Here is a 25,114-nt window from a genome sequence, read left to right as displayed (position 1 = left end):
TTCTACCCCAAGGCCCCCGAACTGTTTGCTTTATTTAAAGACACATCCAGAAAGCAGCTGATTTTCATTTTGGTGAATACACTTGGAAAGAAGCTATAAAGATGGTATATACAAATAACTGGGGTTCAGACTGGAGATGCTGCGTCAGAATGCATAGTTTATACAGCTTATACTCATAGGCTTGATTTCGTATGTTTAGACTCAACCATGAGAGCAAGAGAGGGCCAGAAGTGTGTGTCTAAAACAATGAAGCTTTAATAAAGCAGTATTTGTTTTAAGGGTTAGTTGTATAAACGGATGTGAAAGCCATCTGTTTGGCCCATAAGGGCTACTTGAAATGTATAACAAAGGACAAAGTACGTTTCAGCAGAAAACAAAATATATAGGTCACGGTTACACAATAGTTAGTAGTGTGGGAAGACTAGAATCCTAGGCCTCTTAAGTCCAAGCACAGTAACTGGTAATATTTTGCACCAGGAAGTTACAATCTGGAAAGAAAATTTTATGCAGAAAGGTCAATGTTTTAACTGTGAAGCTGTGTTTACCAGCTTTAAGCAAGTTAGCAACTATGCTCAGTTCTTAGGATGACAGTAGAGGCTACAGTGACCAAGTGATTCACAGAGATATACAGAAGTGACTTACGTGGACACATCAGTGTTTGTGATTGCAAATGTTCATCCAAATAAAGTTTGCAAAAAAATCTGAAAAAGTAATGGTGTCACCAAACGTTCACAGTATTAACTATTCCAATTAACAACCCCGTGTGCTCTGAGAAAAACTTTCCACAGAAGTGTGCATGGCATTCCAAATACATAAATTAGATATAAATTGTCTCAGTTCAGTCTCAGATATACCGACTCTTTGCGACCCCATGAATCACAGCACGCCAGGCCTCCCTGTCCATCACCAACTCCCAGAGTTCACTCAAACTCATGTCCCAGAAGGTGATATTAAGAACAGTCATGCCGGCCACGTTAGAACAGAAACACTGATTCCTTGTCCATAGGTGTTAAACGTGTTTGTGTGCTCAGTTGTGTCTGACTTTTTGCAACCACATGGACAGGCTCCTCTATCCATGGAATTTCCCAGATAATACTGGAGTGGGTTGCCATTTTCTTCTCCAGAGGATCTTCCCAATCCAGGGACTGAACCCAGATGTTACACAGGTTATAGGAAATAGTCCCCTTATTTGGAGACAGTTTAAAAAATTATATTTTAAAAAATATAAAAGCTCCCTCCACGTGTCATTAGAAGAAACCAGATTAGGATAACATTGAAATCAATAAATCTAAATTACAACATATTTGAAAACATGTGATATGAGCAGGAAAATATCAACCAGTGATTATTGTGGAGTTTAAAACTTTGAGTCCTAGCAATGTGTAGGAAAAAGATATAGTAACTCTTTGACCAAGGAAGTGTGTAGTGAACCAGGCAGATTTGTTTGCCATTAAGTATGGCAAAACATGTCATAGGCTACAACAGCCAGTACCTCTAAAAAACAAGTAATTTCCTTCTGGATTACTTCTAATGGGTCAGGAAGATCCTCAGGATAAGAAAATGGCAACCTACTCCAGCACTCTTGCCTGGGAAATCCCATGGACAGAGGAGCCTGGTGGGCTAAAGCCCGGGGGCAGGAGGCAGTCATCACAACAGTTGGATACAACTTAGCAACTAAACCACACCACCACAGTTAACCAATCTCCTGGTCTTAATTCTCTTTTCTCATAACCTGAGAGAATGTATTGATAGGCAATCAGGAATATTTGGCTCTCTTTGCAGTTTTAATTGTAAATTAATAAATTGTCTTTCAGGTGTACATTAGCCTCCAAGTTTTATTAAGTTGTCTCAACTATCCAATGTCCTTATCACCTTCATCATACGCCTAAAGGGCAGAACTTGGACTTTGGTAGTCTCACTAGGAGACACAGCCCAACCTGGAGAGTTTGTTAGTCTCTAATCAGAATCATTGTAATAACCAGGCCCCAGAGCTCATGGTTACCACTTATGTGCATTCCTTAATAACCCAGCAAAGGTCATCAGCATCTCCTGCAAAGCTTCTAATAAATCCAGACATAATTTTCTCATGGGAGTACTTCCACTCTGTGCTTTATGATAATGCAACTTCACCTCTTTTGAATTGTGGTGCTATAGAAGAGTCCCTTGGACAGTAAGGAAATCAAACCAGTCAATCCTATAGCAAATCAACCCTCAATATTCATTGTAAGGAGTAATGCTGAAGCTCCAATACTTTGGCCACCTGATGTGAAGAGCTGACTCACTGGAAAAGACCCTGATGCTGGGAAAGACTGAAGGCAGGATGAGGGGGTGACAGAGGATGAGATGGTTGGATGGTATCACTGACTCAATGGACATGTGTTTGAGCAAACTCCTGGAGACGCTAAAGGACAGGGAAGCCTGGTGTGCTGAAGTCCATGGGGTTACAAAGAGTTGGACATAATTCAGTGACTGAACAACAGCAACGTCACTTCTAAGAATGGGAGGTGGGGAGGAAGAAAGAGAGTAGAAGGGAGAGGAGAAGGAAAAGGTGGCTGGGAGGAAAAGTGGGATAGGAAAAAAAAGGAAGAAAGAGGGAGATAGAGAAGGAAAGAGAGAAAGGCAGGAAAAAAGAGACGGAAGGAGGAGGAAGGGAGAGAAGGAAAGAAGTATGAACTGAGCAGTCTCACCTTGAGTTTGAATCCTAGGACTATTCTTTACTAGCTGTGTGAACTTGAGCAAGGAACTATCTTAGTGCTTTAGTGTCCTTGTCTGAAAAATGGGTATAACAGGATTTACTTTGAATCTTGTAGGGAGTTACAGCTACTATGTAAAAATACACAGGATAATGCCTGGCATATTGTGGATGGTTTTGCATTTTATTTCTAATAAATTTTCTAGTCAACTGCACTTTTGTTTTTTGCCACAAACTGTAAAAATCCTAAAACTTGTTTCTTAAGTGCAACAAATAAAGCCCAACGCCCACTGATTATAAAAACATTTCCATAAACATAACAGTAACAAGTGAGGCTGTGCTTGTTAAATTTTCATGCACATAGGAAACAACTGGGCATCTTGGTAAAATGCAGGTTCTGATTTCCTTGGTCCAGGGCAAGGAGATTCTGCATTCCTTACAAGTTCCCAGGTGATGCCCGATGCTGCTGGTCTGTGAGTAGCTAAGCTATATACAGATGGTTTGCTTCAAAGGAAAAAATAGGCAGAAGAAAGTAAAATCAAAGAATATATTTAAAATGTGAGAGGAATGGTCACTAAAGGGGATAACTCCATAATCTGCTGTATTATTACTGCTCGAAAGGCATTCTAGGTATGCCTTAGATTGCACAATAAATATATCTATTTCAAATACATGTGTTATTTGTATATGTGTGTATATATATGCATATAGATACATTTGTTTGTTTTGTTCATATTTAACTGTACTTAGGGAGCATCTTATTGAAAAAAAATTCTGCCAATACATTTGTTATGACAATAATTAGCTAATTTACTGATATTTACTTATTGTTTAGAATACAAAAGTAATATATTCTGGTAGGAAAAACTCAATTATCTCAGAAACCTATAAACTTAAAATGGAAAAAATTTCCCTACTTCACCCTTAAAGTTCTAAGTTCCTAGACTGAAAACTTTGAAGAGTTTGGTATGATACTTTAAAGCATTTTTTCTTATATACCCATCTAAGATTTTTTTTCAGAAAATGAATTCTTACTACATCACTATATGCAACTTGCTCTGTCTTCAAAAATATATCACAAACATCCTTCCATGTTAATACATAAGAATTCACCTCCTTCTTTTCAGTGACTGCACAGTATTCCAACATACTATAACTCATTTATTCTTCCCTATTGCTATGTGTTTAGGATGTCTCCAATTACTTGCAATTACAGGTGGCTCAATGGTAAAGAATCCATCTGCCAATATAGAAAATGCAAGAGACTCAGGTTCAATCTCTGGGTTGGGATGATCCCCTGGAATAGGAAATGGCAATCCACTCTGGGATTCTTGCCTGAGAAATCCCATGAACAAAGGAGCCTAGTGGACTATATTCATGGGGCCACAAAGGGTCAGATATGACTGAGCACACATACACACACTCACAAATACGATGATGAATTTTCTTAAACATGAGAGTTGCCAAACTGCTTTCAAAACAGCTTCTACCACTATTTCAGGAGCCTGTCTTACGTCCACACTGGGAAAGAGACACTGGCAATCACTTTAACTGCCTTCATAATCAGGAAAAAGGCATCCCTTTATTATTTGAACTTCTATTTTCTTAATCATTAGTGGGATTTGCTCTTTTAAAATATCACTAGCCATTTAAATTTCTTCTGTGAATTGTTTGCTCATATCACTTGCCAATTTTTCTCCTAGGTTACCTTTTCCTTTTTTTTGTAACAGCTCTCTGTATATTAGATATTATACTTCTAATATATATATTACATTTTTTATGGTAAGATTTTATTGGCTTGCTGTCTTTTTAGAGTTTTATGGTGTACGTTATTGTACAGAAGTTTTCATAGAATTAAGCATTTCATTTCTGGATTCTTTATGTTTTTTGATGTTTTATTTCTTGCTTAGAAGTTTTTCCTGACCCCCAAATAATAAAATATTCTCTCACATTTTTCTAGTAATTTCATTTTAGTTGTATTATCTAAATCATCATTAATCATATCTCAAATTATTTTTTTTAATATATTTGCATGAGGTTTTTACCACTGGATTTACCGTTTAGTCAGTACTATATTATTACTGTTACAGGAAAGAGTTAAAAGAGTTTATTATGTAAAATATCTGGATAGCCTAAAAAGCACAGGCCAGTGGTCCTAGGCTTTTCTCAATGTAACTTTTAGTCAACCTATTATTTTCACCTTGACACCCCAAATCAACTGTCATCAAACATTACTGCAAATTAATATTCTGAATTTTCACGTTTGTTCTGCTCATATGCAATTCACTTTCACATTGCTGAGTCAGTACTTCAGAAAGACAATTCTCTTCATTCAGGTCTCTGCTTAAACATCATCTCTTTAAAGGGATATTTCCATGCCCATTCTATTAAGCCTCAACTCCATCCTTTTGTCTTGGTTTCTTTTTATAGTTCTCACTACTACTTGAAAGATGGTATTATACAGGCTTGTTTATTCCTCATCTTACCATGATAATGGGTCCTTATCTCTTTTGCCAGTTTATCTCCAGTATCTAGAACTCAGGTATGCTGAATAAATGATCATGAGAATAAATTACCAAAGATACTATTGCATCTAGAAAGATATGTCAAGATGTTAACATATCAAGTCAAAATCAAAAATACTAGGTAAGCTAAGAGTGACGAATCTTTAGTTGGTCAGTCACTGGATTTACTGCCAGTAACCACGTGATAAAGAAAACAACAAATGAAAGATACGTGTTATTGACTGATCTAGGAACCGAATTTACTTTAAAAAATAAGGAACTTCCCTGGTGGTCCATTGTTAAGACTTTGCCTTCCAATGCTGGTGGTGCTGGTTCAATTTCTGGTGGTAATGGTGGTTTAGTTACTAAGTCATGTCTGACTCTGGCGACCCCATGGACTGCAGCCCACCGGGCTTCTCTGTCCATGGGATTTCCCAGGCAAGTGTACTGAAGTGGGTTGCCATTTCCTTCTCCCAGGGATCTTCCTGACCCAGGGACTGAACCAGTCGCTTGCATCTCCTGCACTACAGGCAGATTCTTTATCACTGAGCTACCAGGAAGGCCCTTGATCCCCGGTGGAGGAACCAAGATCTCAACATGTTTCACAGGAAAAAAAACCAGAACATAAACAGAAGTAATACTGTAACAAATTCAAAACAGACTTTAAAAAAAAAAGGTTTAAAAAATAAAAATTAAATTCCTCCCTAAAAATTGAGGTATCCAGTTTGCCCATTTTATTTCTAAGTTTTATTCCTTATAAGCCTCCATGGGGGCTTGTTAAATACATTAAAGCATATTTAGATAGTGGAATTCTAAGCAACCATCGAACAAAGGTGTGGAATAAGCATAATTACTAATAAGACGTTTGGGGTGAAAACACATGCAACAACATAGTCCCATTTTCAGAAAAAGAAGAAACCTATTACATGCGTGAGTGTAAACACACAGTCTCTGGAGAAATCTGTGAAGTTGCTCAGTCGTGTCCGACTCTTTGCAACCCCATGGACTGTAGCCTACTAGGCTCCTCCATCCATGGGATTTTCCAGTCAAGTGTACTGGAGTGGGTTGCCATTTCCTTCTCCAGAGGCTCTTCCTGACCCAGGGATCGAACCCAGATCTCCCGCACTGTAGGAAGACGCTTTATTGTCTGAGCCACCAGGGAAGTCCAGGAGAAATCTGTATCAGAACACTATTAATCTCTGGGTAATGGGATTAAATTGGATTTTTATACATTTTTCCTTCTCTGTATTTTATCATTTCTCTAAAATAAACATGTTCCACTCATGTAAAAAGGAATTATTTTGGTGGAGAACGTTAACAGTGTGTGATGAAATGGATTTGCACCCAGCACCCACATCGATCTCCTCATCCATCCTTGGGATGCCTTCCTATCCTGCAGACTGCAGGGCTAAACACTTGATTTCCCAGACTCTCTCTGCAGAAAACCTAAGATCTGGAGGAGACAGGTAAGGTGGAAGCCATCTCCGTGGCATATGCAGCCATGGAGAGGTGGCAGTTTTCTGCTTTCCCACGTATGGTCGCTCGTTGCCTGCAGATGGTGCAGCACGTTCCCAGAACACAGCCACTGTAACCTGTTCTGATGTCAGGAACCCAGTGGAGACCCCCTTGACACTGCAGCAGTAGCAGTTGCCCTGGTTGGCCAGCAATTTTACTACAAGTCATTTCTGGGGACCCAAACTTGAGTTCACGCCTCCATACCTTCTGACGACTTTGTAAGGGACTGCTGCTGCTGCTAAGTCACTTCAGTCGTGTCCGACTCTGTGCAACCCCATAGATGGCAGCCCACCAGGATCCTCTGTCCCTGGGATTCTCCAGGCAAGAACACTGGAGTGGGTTGCCGTTTGTTTCTCCAATGCATGGAAGTGAAAAGTTAAAGTGAAGTCGCTGTCGTTTCCAACTCTTTGCGACCCCATGGTCTGTAGCCTACCAGGCTCCTCTGTCCATGGGATTCTCCAGGCAAGAGCTAAGTAGTTTCAAAATTCCCAATATTAATTTCCATTCCTCTTAAACTAGCTAGAGACATTTATTTCCTGCAAGGAAGTTATCAATGATTCAAAAAAGTATCATTAATTTTAAAAATAATGTATACTATGTAAATCTATTTCAGAATGTAGAAAGGGCATGTAAGACTAACACACAAAAACATGTAGGGAAAAGAATCACTTTTGTTGTTGTTCAGGCACTAAGTCATATCCAACTCTTTGTGATCCCCTGGGCTTGTAGCATTCCTGGCTTCCCTGTTCTCCACTGTCTCCAGGAGTTTGCTCAAACTCACGTCCATTGAATCAGTGATGCTATCCAACCCTCTCATCTTCTGCTGCCCACTTCTCCTTTGCCTTCAATCTTCCCCAACACTGAAATCTTTTCTAATGAGTCAGCTCTTCTCATCAGGTGGCCAGATTATTGAAGCTTCAGCTTCAGCATCAGTCCTTCCGATCAATATTCAGGGTTCTAAAATGTTAATGTAGTCATCTCTGGTGGTAGAATTAAGAATAATTTTATTTTGCTCATCTTTTTAAGGGGAAAACTTTTAAAAGCCATTTTTCCCTCCTCAAACATAAGCAACAGTATCATCTTACAGGAAAAGAGCAATTTCTTAATGTATCTTGAAATGTTTGAGGCAACTAGGATTAGTAACTAAATGGTATTAATCTACATGTAATACCACAAGACACACAGGAGTATTCATCATGATCTAAATAGGGGAGCAAGTCCCCACAGCACATGATCTCAGAACAAATATTTGTCTATTCCAGTGACACAGTCAAGCTGACTGCTCTCTGCTAGAAAAAGGGCAGCTATCTTGGGAACTAAACATATGAAGTGAGACTAGCCAGTACCGCAGCTGTTGGCAAGCTTTCTTTGTTTAAAACAGTAGAAGTAAATCCCTTACGACTGGCTATATTAAAAGGAATAAAACCGAATGGAAGTGCCTTTATCTACTCAATCACTAAACCAGATTTTAGAAAAGAAAGGGCAAAAGTGAAATGAGCAAATAAGACTTTCTTTTTAAAAACTTCAAAAAAAAATTTCCACATAACCAATGTTTATATACTATTGCTGCTAAGTTACTTCAGTCGTGTCCGACTCTGTGCGACCCCATAGACAGCAGCCCACCAGGCTCCTCCATCCCTGGGATTCTCCAGGCAAGAATACTGGAGTGGGTTGCAATTGCTCCTTATTCCTCCATTTTCTCAACTAGCTTCATCATTTAGGACACAGAAAATGATAACATACTCCTTTATTCACGGCCAGAAATTATCATGCAAGGTTACAATGCATTTGCATTCATCAAAGAAGGAGCCGATAAAATAAACCATTCTTAAGGTATGGACAGGCCTATCAAGGAATTTTATTAGAATTAGGTTAATAAGAAAATACCCTTATAGCTATTAATTCAGTGGCCTTATACAGCTTTTTTTTTTTTTAAACTGGGGTATGGTTACTTTACAATGTTAGTTTCTGCTGTGTAACATCATGAATCAGCCCTCAGTATACATACATCCCTTCCCTCTTGGACTCTTCACCCACTCCTCTAGGTCATCAAGGAGCACCGAGCCGAGCTCCCTGTGCTGTGCAGCAGCTCTCCATTAGCTCTCTATTTTACACATGGTAGTGCAGATGTATCACTCAAAATCTCCCAATTCATCCCACACCCCATTCTCCCCCAGTCCATGTCCACACATCTGTTCTCTACACCTGGGCCTCTATTCCGGCTCTACAAATAGGTTCATCTATACCATGCAAAGATGGGCACAATAAAGGACAGAAATAGCACAGATCTAACGGAAGCAGAAGATATTAAGAAGAGGTGGCAAGAATACAACAGAAGAACTATACAAAAAAGATCTTCATGACCCAGATAACCATGGTGGTGTGATCACTCAGACATCCTGGAATGCAAAGTCAAGTGGGCCTTAGGAAGCATCACTACAAACAAAGCTAGTGGAGATGATGGAATTTCAGTTGAGCTATTTCAAATCCTAAAAGATGATGCTGTGAAAGTGCTGCACTCAATATGCCAGCAAATTTGGAAAACTCAGCACTGGCCACAGGACTGGAAAAATATCAATTTTCATTCCAATCCCAAGGAAAGGCAATACCAAAGAATGTTCAAACTACCGCACAATTGCACCCATCTCACACGCTAGTAAAGTAATGCTCAAAATTTTCCAAGCCAGGCTTCAACAGTACGTGAACAATAAAATTCCAGGTGTTCAAACTAGATTCAGAAAAGGCAGAAGAACCAGAGATGAAATTGCCAACATCTGCTAGATGATCAAAAAAGCAAGAGAGTTCCAGAAAAAACATCTATTTCTGCTTTATTGACTGTGCCAAAGCCTTTGACTGTGTGAATCACAACAAATTTTGGAAAATTCTTAGAGATGGAAATATCAGGCCACCCCACCCGCCTCCTGAAAAATCTGTATGCAGGTCAAGAAGCAACAGTTAGAACTGGACATGGAACAACAGACTGGTTCCAAATAGGAAAAGGAGTACGTCAAGGCTGTATATTTTCACCGTGCTTTTTTAACTTCTACAAAGAGTACATCATGTGAAATGTTGGGCTGAATGAAGCACAAGCTGGAATCAAGATGCTGGGAGAAATAAAATGACCTCAGATATGCAGATGACACCACCCTTATGGCAGAAAGTGAAGAACTAAAGAGCTTCTTGATGAAAGTGAAAGAGAAGAGTGAGAAAGCTGGCTTAAAACTCAACATTCAGAAAACTAAGATCATGGCATCTGGTCCCATTACTTCATGGCAAATAGATGGGGAAGCAACAAAAACAGTGACAGAGTTCATTTTCTTGGGCTCCAAAATCACTGTACATGGTGACTGTAGCCATGAAATTAAAAGACGCTTGCTCCTTAGAAGAAAAGCTGTGACAAATCTGGAAAGCATATTAAAAAGCAGAGACATTATCAACAAAGGTCCATCTAGTCAAAGCTATGGTTTTTCCAGTAGTCATGTATGGATATGAGAGTTGGACCATAAAGTAGGCTGAGCACTGAATCAATGCTTTTGAACTGTGGTACTGGAGAAGACTCTTCAGAGTCCCTTGGACTTCAAGGAGATCCAACCAGTCCATCCTAAAGGAAATCAGTCCTGAATATTCATTGGAAGGACTGATGCTGAAACTGAAACTCCAATATTTTGGCCACCTGATGCAAAGAACTGACTCACTGGAAAAAAACCCTGATACTGGGAAAGACTGAAGGCAGGAGGAGAAGGGGACAACAGAGGATGACATGGTTGGATGGCATCACCGACTCTATAGGCATGAGTTTGAGCAAGCTTTGGAAGTTGGTGGATAGCAAAGCCTGGCATGGTATAGTCCATGGGGTCACAGAGTCAGACATGACTGAGCGACAGAAATGCACCGTTTTTCTAGATTTCACATAAATGCATTAATATATTTTTTCTGACAATTCACTATGACACATTTTTTAAAATGTCATTTGATACTAGTTACTTTTTTTAAAAGAATCTTTCAATGACAAGTTTTTAATTTTCATGAACACCAATTTTAGATCTTTATGGTCACTGCTTTCTGTGACCTAAGATAGTCACCTGTTGTTTTGTTATAAAAAGCTTTGTATTTTAGCTATTCCATGTAGGTCTGGGATTCACCTCAAATTCATTTTTGTGAGGCAGGAGATCATGGTTCATCTTTTCCATGGGAATATTCAGCTCTTCTGGCTCCATTTGTTAAAAAGAGTTTCCTTCTCTGTTGGACTACTTTGCTATCTCTGTCAAAACTCAAGTGACCTTATAAATACAGATCTGGTGGCTAAGTGGTAAAGAATCTGCCTGCCAATGCAAGAGACTGTGGGTTCAATCTGGGTCAGGAAGATCCCCTGGAGAAGGAAATGGCAACCCACTCCAGTACTCTTGCCTAGAGAATTCCCTGGACAGAGGAGCCAGGCAGGCCAGTCCATGAGGTCGCAAAGAGTCGGGGACAACTTAGCAACTAAACGACAACAATACCAGTATCACACTGTCTTTGGTCACTGGATACTACTTACTATAATACTCTTTGCATTGCTTTACAAAATATATAAAGTTGAGATAGATCAAGATGAACCTAAAGTAATGCTTATGAAATCATTTTTAAACTGTATTATGGTTTTGAAAACACTCCATAATCACTACTGTATCCAAAGCAAAATGTATTTACTGATGAACAAACGAAAAACTACAAATTTTCTTTATGACCTTTAATTGAAATTGTTTGAAAAATATTTTATTAATTTTACTACTCAATTTCCCACTAGGTTTTCTCACATTATTTTTAAAATACCACAATATAGTAAGCATAAAAACAATCCTTAAGCAGTGCACTTGGCTACTTATGGATGTGTCTCTTATTTCAACAGCATTTGGACAGACAGACCTAGGGACGCCCCCAAACTCCAGCTTTCAACCACCCTCCAAGCTTTTATTCAACCCTCAGAATCAGCCACTCAGTCTCCGCAACAAGCCAACTCTATTTTCTGAACTGAACTCCTTGTTACCGGAATAGTCTTGGGCTCCCAGATTCATCCAGTTTCACTGATGGAGAGACCATGGTTCACCACCTGTCAACATGCACCTCCAGGTCTCTTACACTTCCCTCTCTGGGCTTCTACTCCCACCGTGACACTGTGCTTCTGGAGGGTGTGGGCCACTTTTTCTGTGAATTGGCCAAGATGAAGCACCAGGGCCCCAGTGACTAGAGTGCAAAACAATTGGGGCGGCCACACCCTCTTTCATGAGGTGCAGAAGCAATCCCAAGATGAATGGTGCAAAACCCAGGACGCTGTGAACCAGGCCCTTTTGGGTCTGCTTGCCCTGGGTTCTGCCCGCGTGGACCCCCACCTCTGTGACTTCCCAGAGAGCCGCTTCCTGGACGAGCGGTGAAACACCCAGAAGATAAGCCACCGCGTGGCTACCCTCCCCAGGCTGGAGGTCCCCAGGCTGGACTGGATGAGAATCTCTTTGAGAGGCTCACCCTCGAGCACAGTTAGGAGACTCTGGAGCGCTCCACTGGTGTCAGGACTTATGCCTAAAGCCCCTCTCTGCTGCCACTAGGCAGTTTTTTAATCACCCTGGGGCCCTCTTCCAAGCCTTTGACCAAATGGAAACAATAATTATTAGCTTTTTGCAGCAACAACAAAAAAAATCTTTAAAAATTAATGTCTCAAATTAGAGGATGCATACAGTCTCTCTACTTATATTTAAATTTTTCCATAATAAAATACTAAAGAGTCATGGATCAATTTTATAAATGTACCTAGTAAAGAAAAAAGTAGATTATTTCCTTTATAAATAGAAGTTTTATAAAATTTCCTTTAAAGTTTAACTCGAAAAAGAAGATTAAGAGCAAGAATACAGTATCATTTCATAAAATAAAGAACAAAACAACTCTCTAAAGCAATAGCAAATTCCATTGTGGGCAAACTATAGATGGCTCTTATAAACTACTGGGCTGTACTAATTTTGTTCAAATTGGCAAACAAGGATATTCCATCGCCACCATCACCTTTTTTATAAAAAAGCAAATAATAGCCAAAATTGATCAATCTTTGATTTTTTATAAAGATACAGCTTGAAAAAATGTTGCCAAACTGAGTAACACCCAAAATCTTGAAGATTTCACAATTTGCTCTTAACCTAAAATTTTGCTTTGACGCATAATACACCTTCCTGAAACAATTCTACAATACATAAATAATTCCAAACACTGAAAAATGTTTGCTAAAATAAAATTGGGATGTTTATTACTTTTTCTACTGGTAGCAATGAAAATCACTAGAAATTATACTTTTGTTCTTTTCAATGATCTGCTTAAAAAATCAAGCTTTTTTAAATAATTGGCATAGAAGATAAAATCATTTTTAAATCTTCAAAATACTTAAGATACTATAAGATAGAAATATTGATTTTTTTTCATTAATGATGAGAAGAAAAGAGATTCAGTTTAATCAAGATCTGACATTTATAAATTTTAAGTATTTAACTGAGCTGGAAGATTGAATGAAAGATTAATTATAACAATTACAGGTAAAGAATAGCATTTGTCCATTTTCTAGGTTCATTATGGCAGTTATCTACCCAAAGAACCAACAGGAGTGCTCAGATCCAATGTCAAATAATGGAATTTGGGCAAGTGCTCTGAACACCGCTTTTATTTAGTATGCACCACATGCATATGATGCAGGTAGGGAGAGTTTATGAATCCATGCATTAAAGACAAGACAGACTGGTACTATTGCCAAACGTGCACTGAGTCAGTGAGAAAGTTGCTCAAGGTTCTTTATACTTAATGGTTTCCATGAAGATAAGTGCAGAAGCAGAAATGTATGCACATCCCAAAGCATCTTCTTCATTTGGTTTCCTGTGCTTTCTTTGCATTCTGCTTTTCTTTTGCCTAGAAATTAAAGATAGCATACAATAACATCTTAAAAGTATGTTTCAGTTCATATTAAAATGTGTCTAAGAGGACATTCTTCGCTTGAGATACATTGTTTATGTCTAAAGCATTATCTTTTATAACTTGAGACTCACAACAAACTCCTCCTGGACAATTAGTGATTCTTTGTCCTCAATAAAAAAAGGATCATATTTGGTTTGCAGTTATTTCTTACTTGAAGTTGAAAATGTATTATTATAATGGTAATAATTTTAAGATAAAAAATTACTCATTCCATAAAGTCATATTCATTCATAACTATTTCACAACAATATATTTACATATCTGTCCATTTCTCATACACATGAGTATAAGAAAAATCCTATATTGATTTCTGCATATTTGAATAAATGAGTTTAACATAATAGTTTAAATGAGTTTAAGTTAACTAAAGGATCACATACCTGGAATGTTGATAAACCTCACTAATATGACTCAGAAAACATTTTCAAGAGTTGTTCACTTGAAGCTCATAACAAGTAAAAAGCTTGAACACAGTAACTCTATTTCACTTTTTAGCAGATGAGGAGGCCAGAGCTAACAAGTGTTATCAAACTAATAACCTGGGAACCGTGTCAAAATGCAAACTGACTCAGTAAAATGCCCAAGGATCTAAATTTCTAACAAACTCTCAGGTGATACCAATTCTGCTGGCCCTCAGGTGACACTGAGAGAAGCAAGATTTTACAAGACTAGAATATAATGCTCTTTCCACTATGGCACTTGAATCAGAAAGGAACAAGTAAATTAAGCTCTTGCTGCTGCTGCGTCGCTTCAGTCGTGTCCGACTCTGTGCGACCCCATTGACGGCAGCCCATCAGGTTCCCCCATCCCTGGGATTCTCCAGGCAAGAGTACTGGAGTGGGGTGCCATTGCCTTCTCCACTGCATGAAAGTGAAAAGTGAAAGTGAAGTCATTCAGTCGTGTCCGACTCTTAGCAGCCCCATGGACTGTAGCCTGCCAGGCTCCCCCATCCATGGCATTTTCCAGGCAAGAGTTCTGGAGTAGGGTGCCATTGCTTTCTCCAATTAAACCCTTGATATTATACAATTAAAGAAAAAACCTTCCTTGATTAGAACTACAATCTTTTTTTATACTGCATTAGGTAATAAAATTATTATACAACTGTATGATAAAACAGCACTATGCCTTACAATATATTAAGAGTAAATATGTTGTATGTACCATATAGTTTTTTAAATTGTATATGTAAACATTTTCATTAAAAAGAATAATTTGTAATTTGATGCATATGATTTCTCAAAGGAGTTTTCTGTTTCCAAATAATAAAAACACAATTCCATTTTTGATGTAACTGGGAAATAAAAATGTGTACTTCTTTTTTTAATGATGTCTGAATACACAGGTACCTTACTAGGATTAATAAGAATGAATTAACTAAACTGGTTAATAACAAATTTTACAACATAATTAAGCAAAGACATGCAGAGTATCCATTCATGTATTAAAATATATAATTCAGATACAACTAAAGATGAGTTAAATAAAATAAGTTAAAAATAATTACATACCTTGACCAATAAGATTTCATTTAATCCCCAAGAATGTGAACTAAGTATGATTCCCAAATTATACATGAGGAAAAGATTCTATAGTAAAATAAATAACTTGCCTAAAAGCAACAGCTAATAATAAGTAACATTTCTGAGATTTAAACCAAAAGTTTGTATTCTGGCCTTGATTGAAAAATAAAAAATACTGAATTTCAAAATAGCATTAAAAAAATGTTCACAGTTCAGAAATATGTTCCTTCTATTTAGCGTGCTATTGAGATATTAAAAATTGTTGACTCAAGTCAGACAATTCTGTAGTCACAGGTATTAACACAGATATTATTGTAAACAGCTGAACTATGTTCTACCTTGTTTCTATTAAGGGCTAGAAAAAGTAAATTCTGTGTATCAGTTATTTATTACCAATTGAATTATAATGTTTTTGTAAAATCTGGACAAAACTCAATACTGTGAGGTTGCTCTGACTCCCCCACAGTAACAAAATCTATGACTTTAAATTATGGTAGGTATTGGTGGTTGCTAAAAACCTGAGACAGAAAATGATTCAGAAACACATACAAAAGTTAGGATAAAATTTTTAAAGAATTATAAGTATATGTGAATAAGTAAAAGTTTCACAAGTAAAATGTTAATCTGCTGATTTTATTTCATAGTTTAAGGAACAGATTTGATGTATGGCACAAGAAATTTTATAACTATACATTTTTATATTACCTCCTGAGCAGTTTTTATTTAACATACACTCAATGAACTCATCAGATAAGAACAGAAGCGTCACAGAACAAGAACACTAATTAGGCAAGATCTTAAACTAATTCATTAAAGGCATAGGCCCTTGGGAGAATCAAAGTCTGCACTCTTTATTATTTTGTAAAATGAACAGATTTTCACAGCTTAAATATTTCCAAGCCATCACAGGCAGTAAGTAAATGCTGCTGTTCTCAGAATTCTGATCCTGGACAGCTTTATCTCTTAGCAACACAGCCAAGAGTAGCCACACCTTCCTGTTCAGTTCCTTCCACCCCTTCCACACTTCATCCCTAATTTTTCTTTCACTTGGCATTGCAGGGAAGAGGGGTGAGTTTCAATGTAATAATCCACTTCTGAACTCTACATGTAATTTCTTCTTAGAAGTGTTACTTATTTAATAAGTAATTTTCACTACTGAAATCTTTATACTGGATATAACTATAAAATTTAATCTTGATCTGTTTTTAATTTTTAACATTTGCAGTTATCAGCAGAAACTGATATTTCAATGAATATGATTTTTCAAAATAAGATGAACAAAAATATATTTGTACTAAAGAAGCTGATTCACTGGTAGAAATTAAGCATCTAATTCTAACAACAGATTTAAAAATTTGAGGTTGTGAAATTTTAAATGGCATAAAGTTAATATTTGGGAGCTACACTGTGCTTCCCCCAGAATCTCCAGCATGACTTTATTCTGGCACTTATCAGAATAATACTATACAGCACAGTACTATAATTATGTATTCCTACCCTCTCCCCAACTAGGTTACTTAAGACAGAGATGTGTCTTAATCATGCGTACATCTGTTGACTTTAACAGACCGCCTCAAATACAGTTTCAGTTAGATGAGTGTTGGATAATCAAAACACCTCAAAAACTTTAATCAAATAATGAATCTGAATTCCCTTCAGAATCTATGCACATAACAGATGGTGCATATATACAAGATTGTATCTCAATATTGCCTGTGCAGTATTATTAGTCAAAGAACAAGAAAGTCAGTAACTACTCTTTCAGTAAAACAAATACAAATGAAAAAAAGACTGGGTGGGTATTCCAATAACACTAGGCATTCATATACTGCCACCCTGTGTCCAAAATAATGTGAACTAAAGAATTATGGTTCTAATGTAAAAGCTGAAAGGCTGTTTTAACTGTACTTTAAAAAAACTATGGAAATATACTGTCATTAAAGTCAAATAAAAATGGTCCTATTCTTAAGTTGCACAAAAAAGTTTACTCACGGACCATTTTAAAGCAAAATACATACATTTAAAATTTCTCTAAAGTATTTGTCTGGTCCCTGATAATATTTATCTATATTTAATACCTGATATATCATACAATTTGCCACAGCAGTCTATATTCTAGTATTTTCGACAGAGAAATATTTCACAGTGTTTCATGTAAAGAATATTAATATCTAGATACTCAGTTAATCAGGCAATCCTGAGGATTACAGCACCCTAATTGTTTCTAAGCCTTTAAAAATTAGTTTCGCATCTTGGACTTTTATGGTTTTTACTACCTTGAGATATATGAATAGAAAAAAATCTATATGGGTAAAGAGAAGATTTAGCAGTGTTCCTGCAACAATTTTACTTTTAATGCTAAAAGCTGAAGCATATGTTCAGGTGCTTCAGAATTCCTTGGTAATTCAAGCTTTCCTGGTAGCTCAGCTGGTAAAGAATCCGCCTGCCAATGCAGGAGACCGTGGTTCAATTCCTGGGTCAGGAAGTTCCCCTGGAAAAGGGATGGCTACCCACTGCAGTATCCTTGGGCTTCCCTGGTGGCTCATACAGTAAAGAATTCACCTGCAATACGGAAGACCTGGCTTTGATCTCTGGGTTGGGAAGATAACCTGGAGGAGGGCAACCCACTCCAATACTCTTGCCTAGAGAATCCCCATGGACAGAGTCTGGCGGGCTGCAGTCCATGGGGTCCCAAAGAATTGGACACACCCAATTGGAGCAACTAAGCACAGCACATAGCATGTTCAGGATCTATATAATAAAGTATACACAAAAACCTGAACACACATCTCGAATTATTCAGATTTCATGATGGCACCAAACAGTTGGGTTGAAATGTATCTGTGCTTCATGAACTTTAAAGTTAATAAGAAAAAACATCTACAATGTATTCTGGTCTCTAAGTTAACGGTTCAAAACTGTACTTCCCTAGTAGTGTCTTCTCAAAATGTGGTAAATAGACCAGCTTCATTAGAATCCCTGGGGAGAACTTATTACAGATTCCCTCCCTAAACCAGATTGTCTGGGGAGGGGCCAGGTACCAAGTGTTGTAAAGAGATCTCTGCTGTGTCACAGAAACCAATACAACATTGTAAAGCAACCATCCTCCAATCAAAAATAAATAAATAAATGAAAGAGTATCCAGTGGTCACTTTCATAAACACTGTATAAACTTAAAAAACAACTATACTTCATTTATTCAAAATTTTTCTTAAAGTGCATTATATGGAAGAAAAAAATCCTAGTAATCAGAATTTTTCACTAACCTATTGTAGTTTTCCCTTAGTGCAAAGGGTAATAGGTTGGGAATAAGGAAACCTATTTCTCAGGCTAGGTTATGCTTCTTCCCCCTTTCAATGCTCATTTTAGTTCTAAATTCTATGATAATTCAAATTTTTGCTAAATTAAATGGGAAACATTATTACTTTAATAATTAAAGTTAATTTGTTTTCAGCTACAGAAAGAAAGATGTTTTAAATTTCATTCTAATATAGCACAATCTGAATTCGTAACATTAAGGATTCCGGAACACTAAAGCAACAAAGCAATTCCTTATTTTTATTTTGCAATATGACACTGACCCAGCATTTCTCAAGCTGAAAAACAAGTAAGTAAAAGCAAAGCTTCAACAAATTTTATCTCTACTCAAGTCAAGTAACATTTTTTGGAGACTCTAAGTACTCACCAGTAAAAGACTTACCTTTTCTACTAGTGGTATTAACTGTTGGTGTTCTGCTAAAGTCTTTAACAATTCCATAATGAATGGCAGATAATTGTGCTTCCTTCTGATATTTTCAATCTGAAAACAAAACACACACCAAACCACACTATTTTCACTAAGCTTCTGATATTTTAATTTTTGGATCCAGATCAAAATAGAAATGAAAGAAAATCCTCCATTATCATAAAAAAAGCATTAGAAATAATGAGATTTCCATCGCCGCTGAGAATAAAGAGTAATTAAAATAAAATATGTGGAGAGAGTTCTCTGGGGTACAGCATCCTACTCTTGGCTTAGCAAACAACAGAGGCTTTTAAAAGTCTAATCTGAGATAATCTATGAAAACATAACTCATGAAAGCAAAGAAGGCCTACAAGATAAATTAATACTCCTGCTACTACACCTATACAAACAATAAGGCCACACTTAATAAGACCAGTTTTATTGTGTGATTAAGAACAATCTTTCTTTGATTATTTTTTACCAAAAAGGGAAAAGCTGTAGGGAAAAATCGGTGCTCCGGTGGGTAACTATGCATTGTCTACACTCTCCCAAGTTATGTGATTGCAGCCTGTCACTGTCTGGTAGAGGTTCAATTTACTTCCCTTTCCATAGGGAAAAAAAAAGTTACCATCTTCTGTAAATTCATTTCAGCATTCCTACAGTTCATATAAATTTGAGCTTCTTTGACTTCTCCTTTGAACTAGTTGTGACATCTTACAGATTTGCTCAATTAATGAAGTAAATAAAATTTTAGCATGTTCATTTTATATCTGGTCTGAGAATTCTTTTTGGCTAAATTCTTTGGCCCAATTTTTGAACAAAGCATTCTCAAACAAAGCAAACATGCTAAAACTCAGTGTTATACTTAAGGCAAATATGAAAAATTAGTTAATTATGTAACAACACTACACCAGAATACATAAATAGCAGGCAGTGTTTTAATACCACATAATAAGAGAAGGCAGGAGGAGAAGGGGACGACAGAGGATGAGATGGCTGGATGGCATCACCGACTCGATGGATGTGAGTTTGAGTGAACTATGGGGGTTGGTGATGGACAGGGAGGCCTGGCGTGCTGTGATTCATGGGGTTGCAAAGAGTAGGGCACAATTAAGCGACTGAACTGAACTGAAAAGAGAAGATAACATTCAAGCTTTCATCCCTTACTTTCCTGTCTCCATGAATTTGACCCTTCTTTTCCTGTCTGGAACACTCTGGAGCCAGCTCCTACCACCTCCACCTAAAGAAATCCTACTTGCCCAGGGTCCATGTATTTTAACAATCACATTGTTGGCTGTTAAGTAGTAACAAAGCAGCATTCTCAGACTACGCTAAACAACAGAAAGAACAATCCCTGCCCTCAACTGAGCTTCAGATGAAAACTGCTCTTTCTACTGTGACAGACGTGGCAGAGCACCTAAGCACTGTCTCCCCCACACCCTACAAAATTAAGTTTCCTTCGCTCTTCTCCATCTCTGAAAAGTTATCAGACAGACTGCAAATGAAGAGAAGTGACATGACTGAAGACAGGCTTGCTTAGTCTCTGACCCTGAGTTATACAATGGTTGACATAATTTAAAATTTTTTAAACCCTAAAAAAATTGGAAAGAAAATTTAAAAAATGAACCCAGGTATGTACCAAACTGGTAACAGAATGACACCAAGAGAAAATTTTTTCAAGTGAATTTTAAAATATGCTAGTTCGATTGTACATTGAAAATGAAATATATCCTAAGGAAAAAAATTACGAGAATACTTCTCAGTTGTTAACACTACTGGCATTGCTATTCTGAACCTTTTTATACAGATAACACAGAGCAAGTAAGTAATTATGTTAATGCTGATAGAAACCAAGATTTTCAACTGAAAAGACAACAAATGCTTAACTTCAAATATAAAGCCCTTTAATCCCTAGCTTGAGTATTAACATGAATTCAAATTGCATTTTCTCTTCAAAGATAAAACAAGAAACAAGTAAAAATGTATTTCCTAGCTCTGAAAAGTCCTGGAAATAATGAAGAATCAATATCGCTAAGCACCCTGAGCAACCAATGGTTGCTAATAGTTTCTAAACACCATTTCTCACCAAAAGCACTCAGGACTTCTTGGGCCAGTTTCAAGTCTGCAGCAGGAAATGTACAAGACAAGAGTCCGAAACATCTTGTCATGCTAGGAAGCAAGGAAGCTATCAGACATGAAGATAGTCACATCCAAAGAACTTGGAAGACAGTCTGATGCGGCTCCTAACGGTCAAAGACGGGGTTAATTTGAGCACTAAAAATAACTGCAGTGAACATTAGCAACTGCTGCTGCCAAGTCTCTTCAGTCGTGTTCGACTCTGCGCAACCCCCCATAGACGGCAGCCCACCAGGCTCCCCCATCCCTGCGATTCTCCCGGCAAGAACACTGGAGTGGGTTGCCATTTCCTTCTCCAATGCAAGAAAGTGAAAAGTGAAAGGGAAGTCGCTCAGTCTTGTCCGACCCTTAGCGACCCCATGGACTGCAGCCTCCCAGGCTCCTCCACCCATGGGATTTTCCAGGCAAGAGTACTGGAGTGGGGTGCCATTGCCTTCTCCGGAGCATTAGCAAAAGATGTGTTAAATATCTGTTCATCAAAATACTTGAAAAAAAATTAAAAGGAAAGAAACCTTACTAGTTACCTCTGTACGGTGCCAGGCAGATCAACACATTCCGAAAACATGTAAGTGATGGGGAGAAGAGCAATCAAGCAGCAATATACCTTCACATCAAAATACACTACTCTATGTTACATTAAAGAACAAAAGAGAAACACTTACCTTGTATCTTTTTAATTTCTGTACTTCCTCTTCAATAAGCATCTGATTTTTGGCAACCTCTGACTGAATAGCACTTAACATATTACTGCCCTGGTCTGTATCCATGGGTTCCTCCTTGGGGAAAAGAAAAAGAATAGCACACCCTAATAACTGAGGCTTAACTCTAAAACATTTTTAGATGATAAACATAGTACAGTCATTTTGCAATTTTTTTTTGAGTTGCAATTTTATTTTTTTTAATATAAATTTATTTATTTTAAATGCAGGTTAATTACTTTACAATATTGTATTGGTTTTGCCATATATCAACATGAATCCGCCACAGGTATACACGTTCCCCATCCTGAACCCCCCTTCCTCCTCCCTCCCTGTACCATCCCTCTGGATCGTCTCAGTGCACCAGCCCCAAGCATCCTGTTTCATGCATTGAACCTGGACTGGTGATTCGTTTCATATATGATATTATACATATTTCAATGCCATTCTCCCAAATCATCCCACCCTCTCCCTCTCCCACAGAGTCCAAAAGACTGTTCTATACATCTGTGTCTCTTTTGCTGTCTCGCATACAGGGTTATCATTACCATCTTTCTAAATTCCATATATATGTGTTAGTACACTGTACTGGTGTTTTTCTTTCTGGCTTACTTCACTCTATATAATCGGCTCCAGTTTCATCCATCTCACCAGAACTGATTCAAATGAATTCTTTTTAACGGCTGAGTAATACTCCATTGTGTATATGTACCACAGCTTTCTTTTTTTTTTTTATTTTATTTTATTTTTTTAAATTTTAAAATCTTTAATTCTTACATGCATTCCCAAACATGAACCCCCCTCCCACCTCCCTCCCCATAACATCTTTCTGGGTCATCCCCATGCACCAGCCCCAAGCATGCTGCATCCTGCGTCAGACATAGACTGGGGATTCAATTCACATGATAGTATACATGTTAGAATGTCATTCTCCCAAATCATCCCACCCTCTCCCTCTCCCTCTGAGTCCAAAAGTCCGTTATACACATCTGTGTCTCTTTCCCTGTCTTGCATACAGGGTCGTCATTGCCATCTTCCTAAATTCTGTATATATGTGTTAGTATACTGTATTGGTGTTTTTCTTTCTGGCTTACTTCACTCTGTATAATCGGCTCCAGTTTCATCCATCTCATCAGAACTGATTCAAATGAATTCTTTTTAACGGCTGAGTAATACTCCATTGTGTATATGTACCACAGCTTTCTTATCCATTCATCTGCTGATGGACATCTAGGTTGCTCCCATGTCCTGGCTATTATAAACAGTGCTGCGATGAACATTGGGGTACATGTGTCTCTTTCAATTCTGGTTTCCTCGGTGTGTATGCCCAGAAGTGGGATTGCTGGGTCATAAGGCAGTTCTATTTCCAGTTTTTTAAGGAATCTCCACACTGTTCTCCATAGTGGCTGTACTAGTTTGCATTCCCACCAACAGTGTAAGAGGGTTCCCTTTTCTCCACACCCTCTCCAGCATTTATTGCTTGCAGACTTTTGGATCACAGCCGTTCTGACTGGCATGAAATGGTACCTTATTGTGGTTTTGATTTGCATTTCTCTGATAATGAGTGATGTTGAGCATCTTTTCATGTGTTTGTTAGCCATCTGTATGTCTTCTTTGGAGAAATGTCTATTTAGTTCTTTGGCCCACTTTTTGATTGGGTTATTTTTCTGGAATTGAGCTGCAGGAGTTGCTTGTATATTTTTGAGATTAGTTTTTTGTCAGTTGCTTCATTTGCTATTATTTTCTCCCATTCAGAAGGCTGTCTTTTCACCTTGCTTATAGTTTCCTTTGTTCTGCAGAAGCTTTTAAGTTTAATTAGGTCCCATTTGTTTATTTTTGCTTTTATTTCTAATATTCTGGGAGGTGGGTCATAGAGGATTCTGCTGTGATGTATGTCGGAGAGGGTTTTGCCTATGCTCTCCTCTAGGAGCTTTATAGTTTCTGGTCTTACATTTAGATCTTTAATCCATTTTGAGTTTATTTTTGTGTATGGTGTTAGAAAGTGTTCTAGTTTCATTCTTTTACAAGTGGTTGACCAGTTTTCCCAGCACCAAAGAGATTGTCTTTAATCCATTGTATATCCTTGCCTCCTTTGTCAAAGATAAGGCGTCCATAGGTGTGTGGATTTATCTCTGGGCTATTTTGTTCCATTGATCTATATTTCTGTCTTTGTGCCAGTACCATACTGTCTTGATGACTGTGGCTTTGTAGTAGAGCCTGAAGTCAGGCAGGTTGATTCCTCCAGTTCCATTCTTCTTTCTCAAGACTGCTTTGGCTATTCGAGGTTTTTTGTATTTCCATACAAATTGTGAAATTATTTGTTCTAGCTCTGTGAAAAATACCATTGGTAGCTTGATAGGAATTGCATTGAATCTATAAATTGCTTTGAGTAGCATACTCATTTTCATTATTTTGAGTCTTCCGATCCATGAACATGGTATATTTCTCCATCTATTACTGTCCTCTTTGATCTCTTTCACCAGTGTTTTATAGTTTTCTATATATAGCTCTTTTGTTTCTTTAGGTATATTCCTAAGTATTTTATTCTTTTTGTTGCAATGGTGAATGGAATTGCTTTCTTAATTTCTCTATTTTCTCATTATTAGTGTATAGGAATGCAAGGGATTTCTGTGTGTTGACTTTTTATTCTGCAACTTTACTATATTCATTGATTAGCTCTAGTTATTTTCTGGTGGAGTCTTTAAGGTTTTCTATGTAGAGGATCATGTCATTGGCAAACAGTGAGAGTTTTACTTCTTCTTTTCCAATTTGGATTCCTTTTCTTTTTCTGCTCTGATTGCTGTGGCCAAAACTTCCAGAACTATGTTGAATAGTAGTGGTGAGAGTGGGCACCCTTGTCTTGTTCCTGACTTTAGGGGAAATGCTTTCAATTTTTCACCACTGAGGATAATGTTTGCTTTGGGTTTGTCATATATAGCTTTTATTATGTTGAGGTATGTTCCTTCTATTCCTGCTTTCTGGAGAGTTTTTATCATAAATGGATGTTGAATTTTGTCAAAGGCTTTCTCTGCATCTATTGAGATAATCATATGGATTTTTTCAATTTGTTAATGTGGTGAATTACATTGATTGATTTGCGGATATTGAAGAATCCTTGCATCCCTGGGATAAAGCCCACTTGGTCATGGTGTATGATCTTTTTAATGTGTTGTTGGATTCTGATTGCTAGAATTTTGTTAAGGATTTTTGCATCTATGTTCATCAGTGATATTGGCCTATAGTTTTCTTTCCTTGTGGCATCTTTGTCAGGTTTTGGTATTAGGGTGAGTTTGGAAGTTTACCTTCCTCTGCAATTTTCTGGAAGAGTTTGAGTAGAA

General features: G+C 37.6%; 1 protein-coding gene across 4 annotated transcripts in view; it reads right to left on the bottom strand.

The window, feature by feature from the left end:
• Positions 1 to 12,955: 12,955 nt before the first annotated feature.
• Positions 12,956 to 25,114, bottom strand: part of UCHL5 (ubiquitin C-terminal hydrolase L5) — a 47,593-nt gene continuing 35,434 nt past the window's right edge. For 2 of the 4 annotated variants that reach the window (XM_004013585.6, XM_042257069.2), the window contains 3 exons: positions 21,741 to 21,854; positions 18,919 to 19,017; positions 12,956 to 13,632 (listed from right to left, as the gene is read on the bottom strand). In XM_004013585.6, coding sequence (XP_004013634.2) covers positions 13,588 to 13,632; positions 18,919 to 19,017; positions 21,741 to 21,854 — 258 coding nt within the window. In that variant the 3' untranslated portion in view covers positions 12,956 to 13,587. The remainder of the gene's footprint in view (positions 13,633 to 18,918; positions 19,018 to 21,740; positions 21,855 to 25,114) is intronic. The other 2 variants (XM_012187008.5, XM_060396019.1) reach the window with 1 other exon arrangement.

The sequence above is a fragment of the Ovis aries genome, chromosome 12 (genome assembly GCF_016772045.2).
Source record: "Ovis aries strain OAR_USU_Benz2616 breed Rambouillet chromosome 12, ARS-UI_Ramb_v3.0, whole genome shotgun sequence".
In the NCBI taxonomy this organism is placed as follows: domain Eukaryota; kingdom Metazoa; phylum Chordata; class Mammalia; order Artiodactyla; family Bovidae; genus Ovis; species Ovis aries.
Note: the sequence above shows the minus strand (reverse complement) of the source record. Positions and strands in the feature narration are given on the sequence as shown.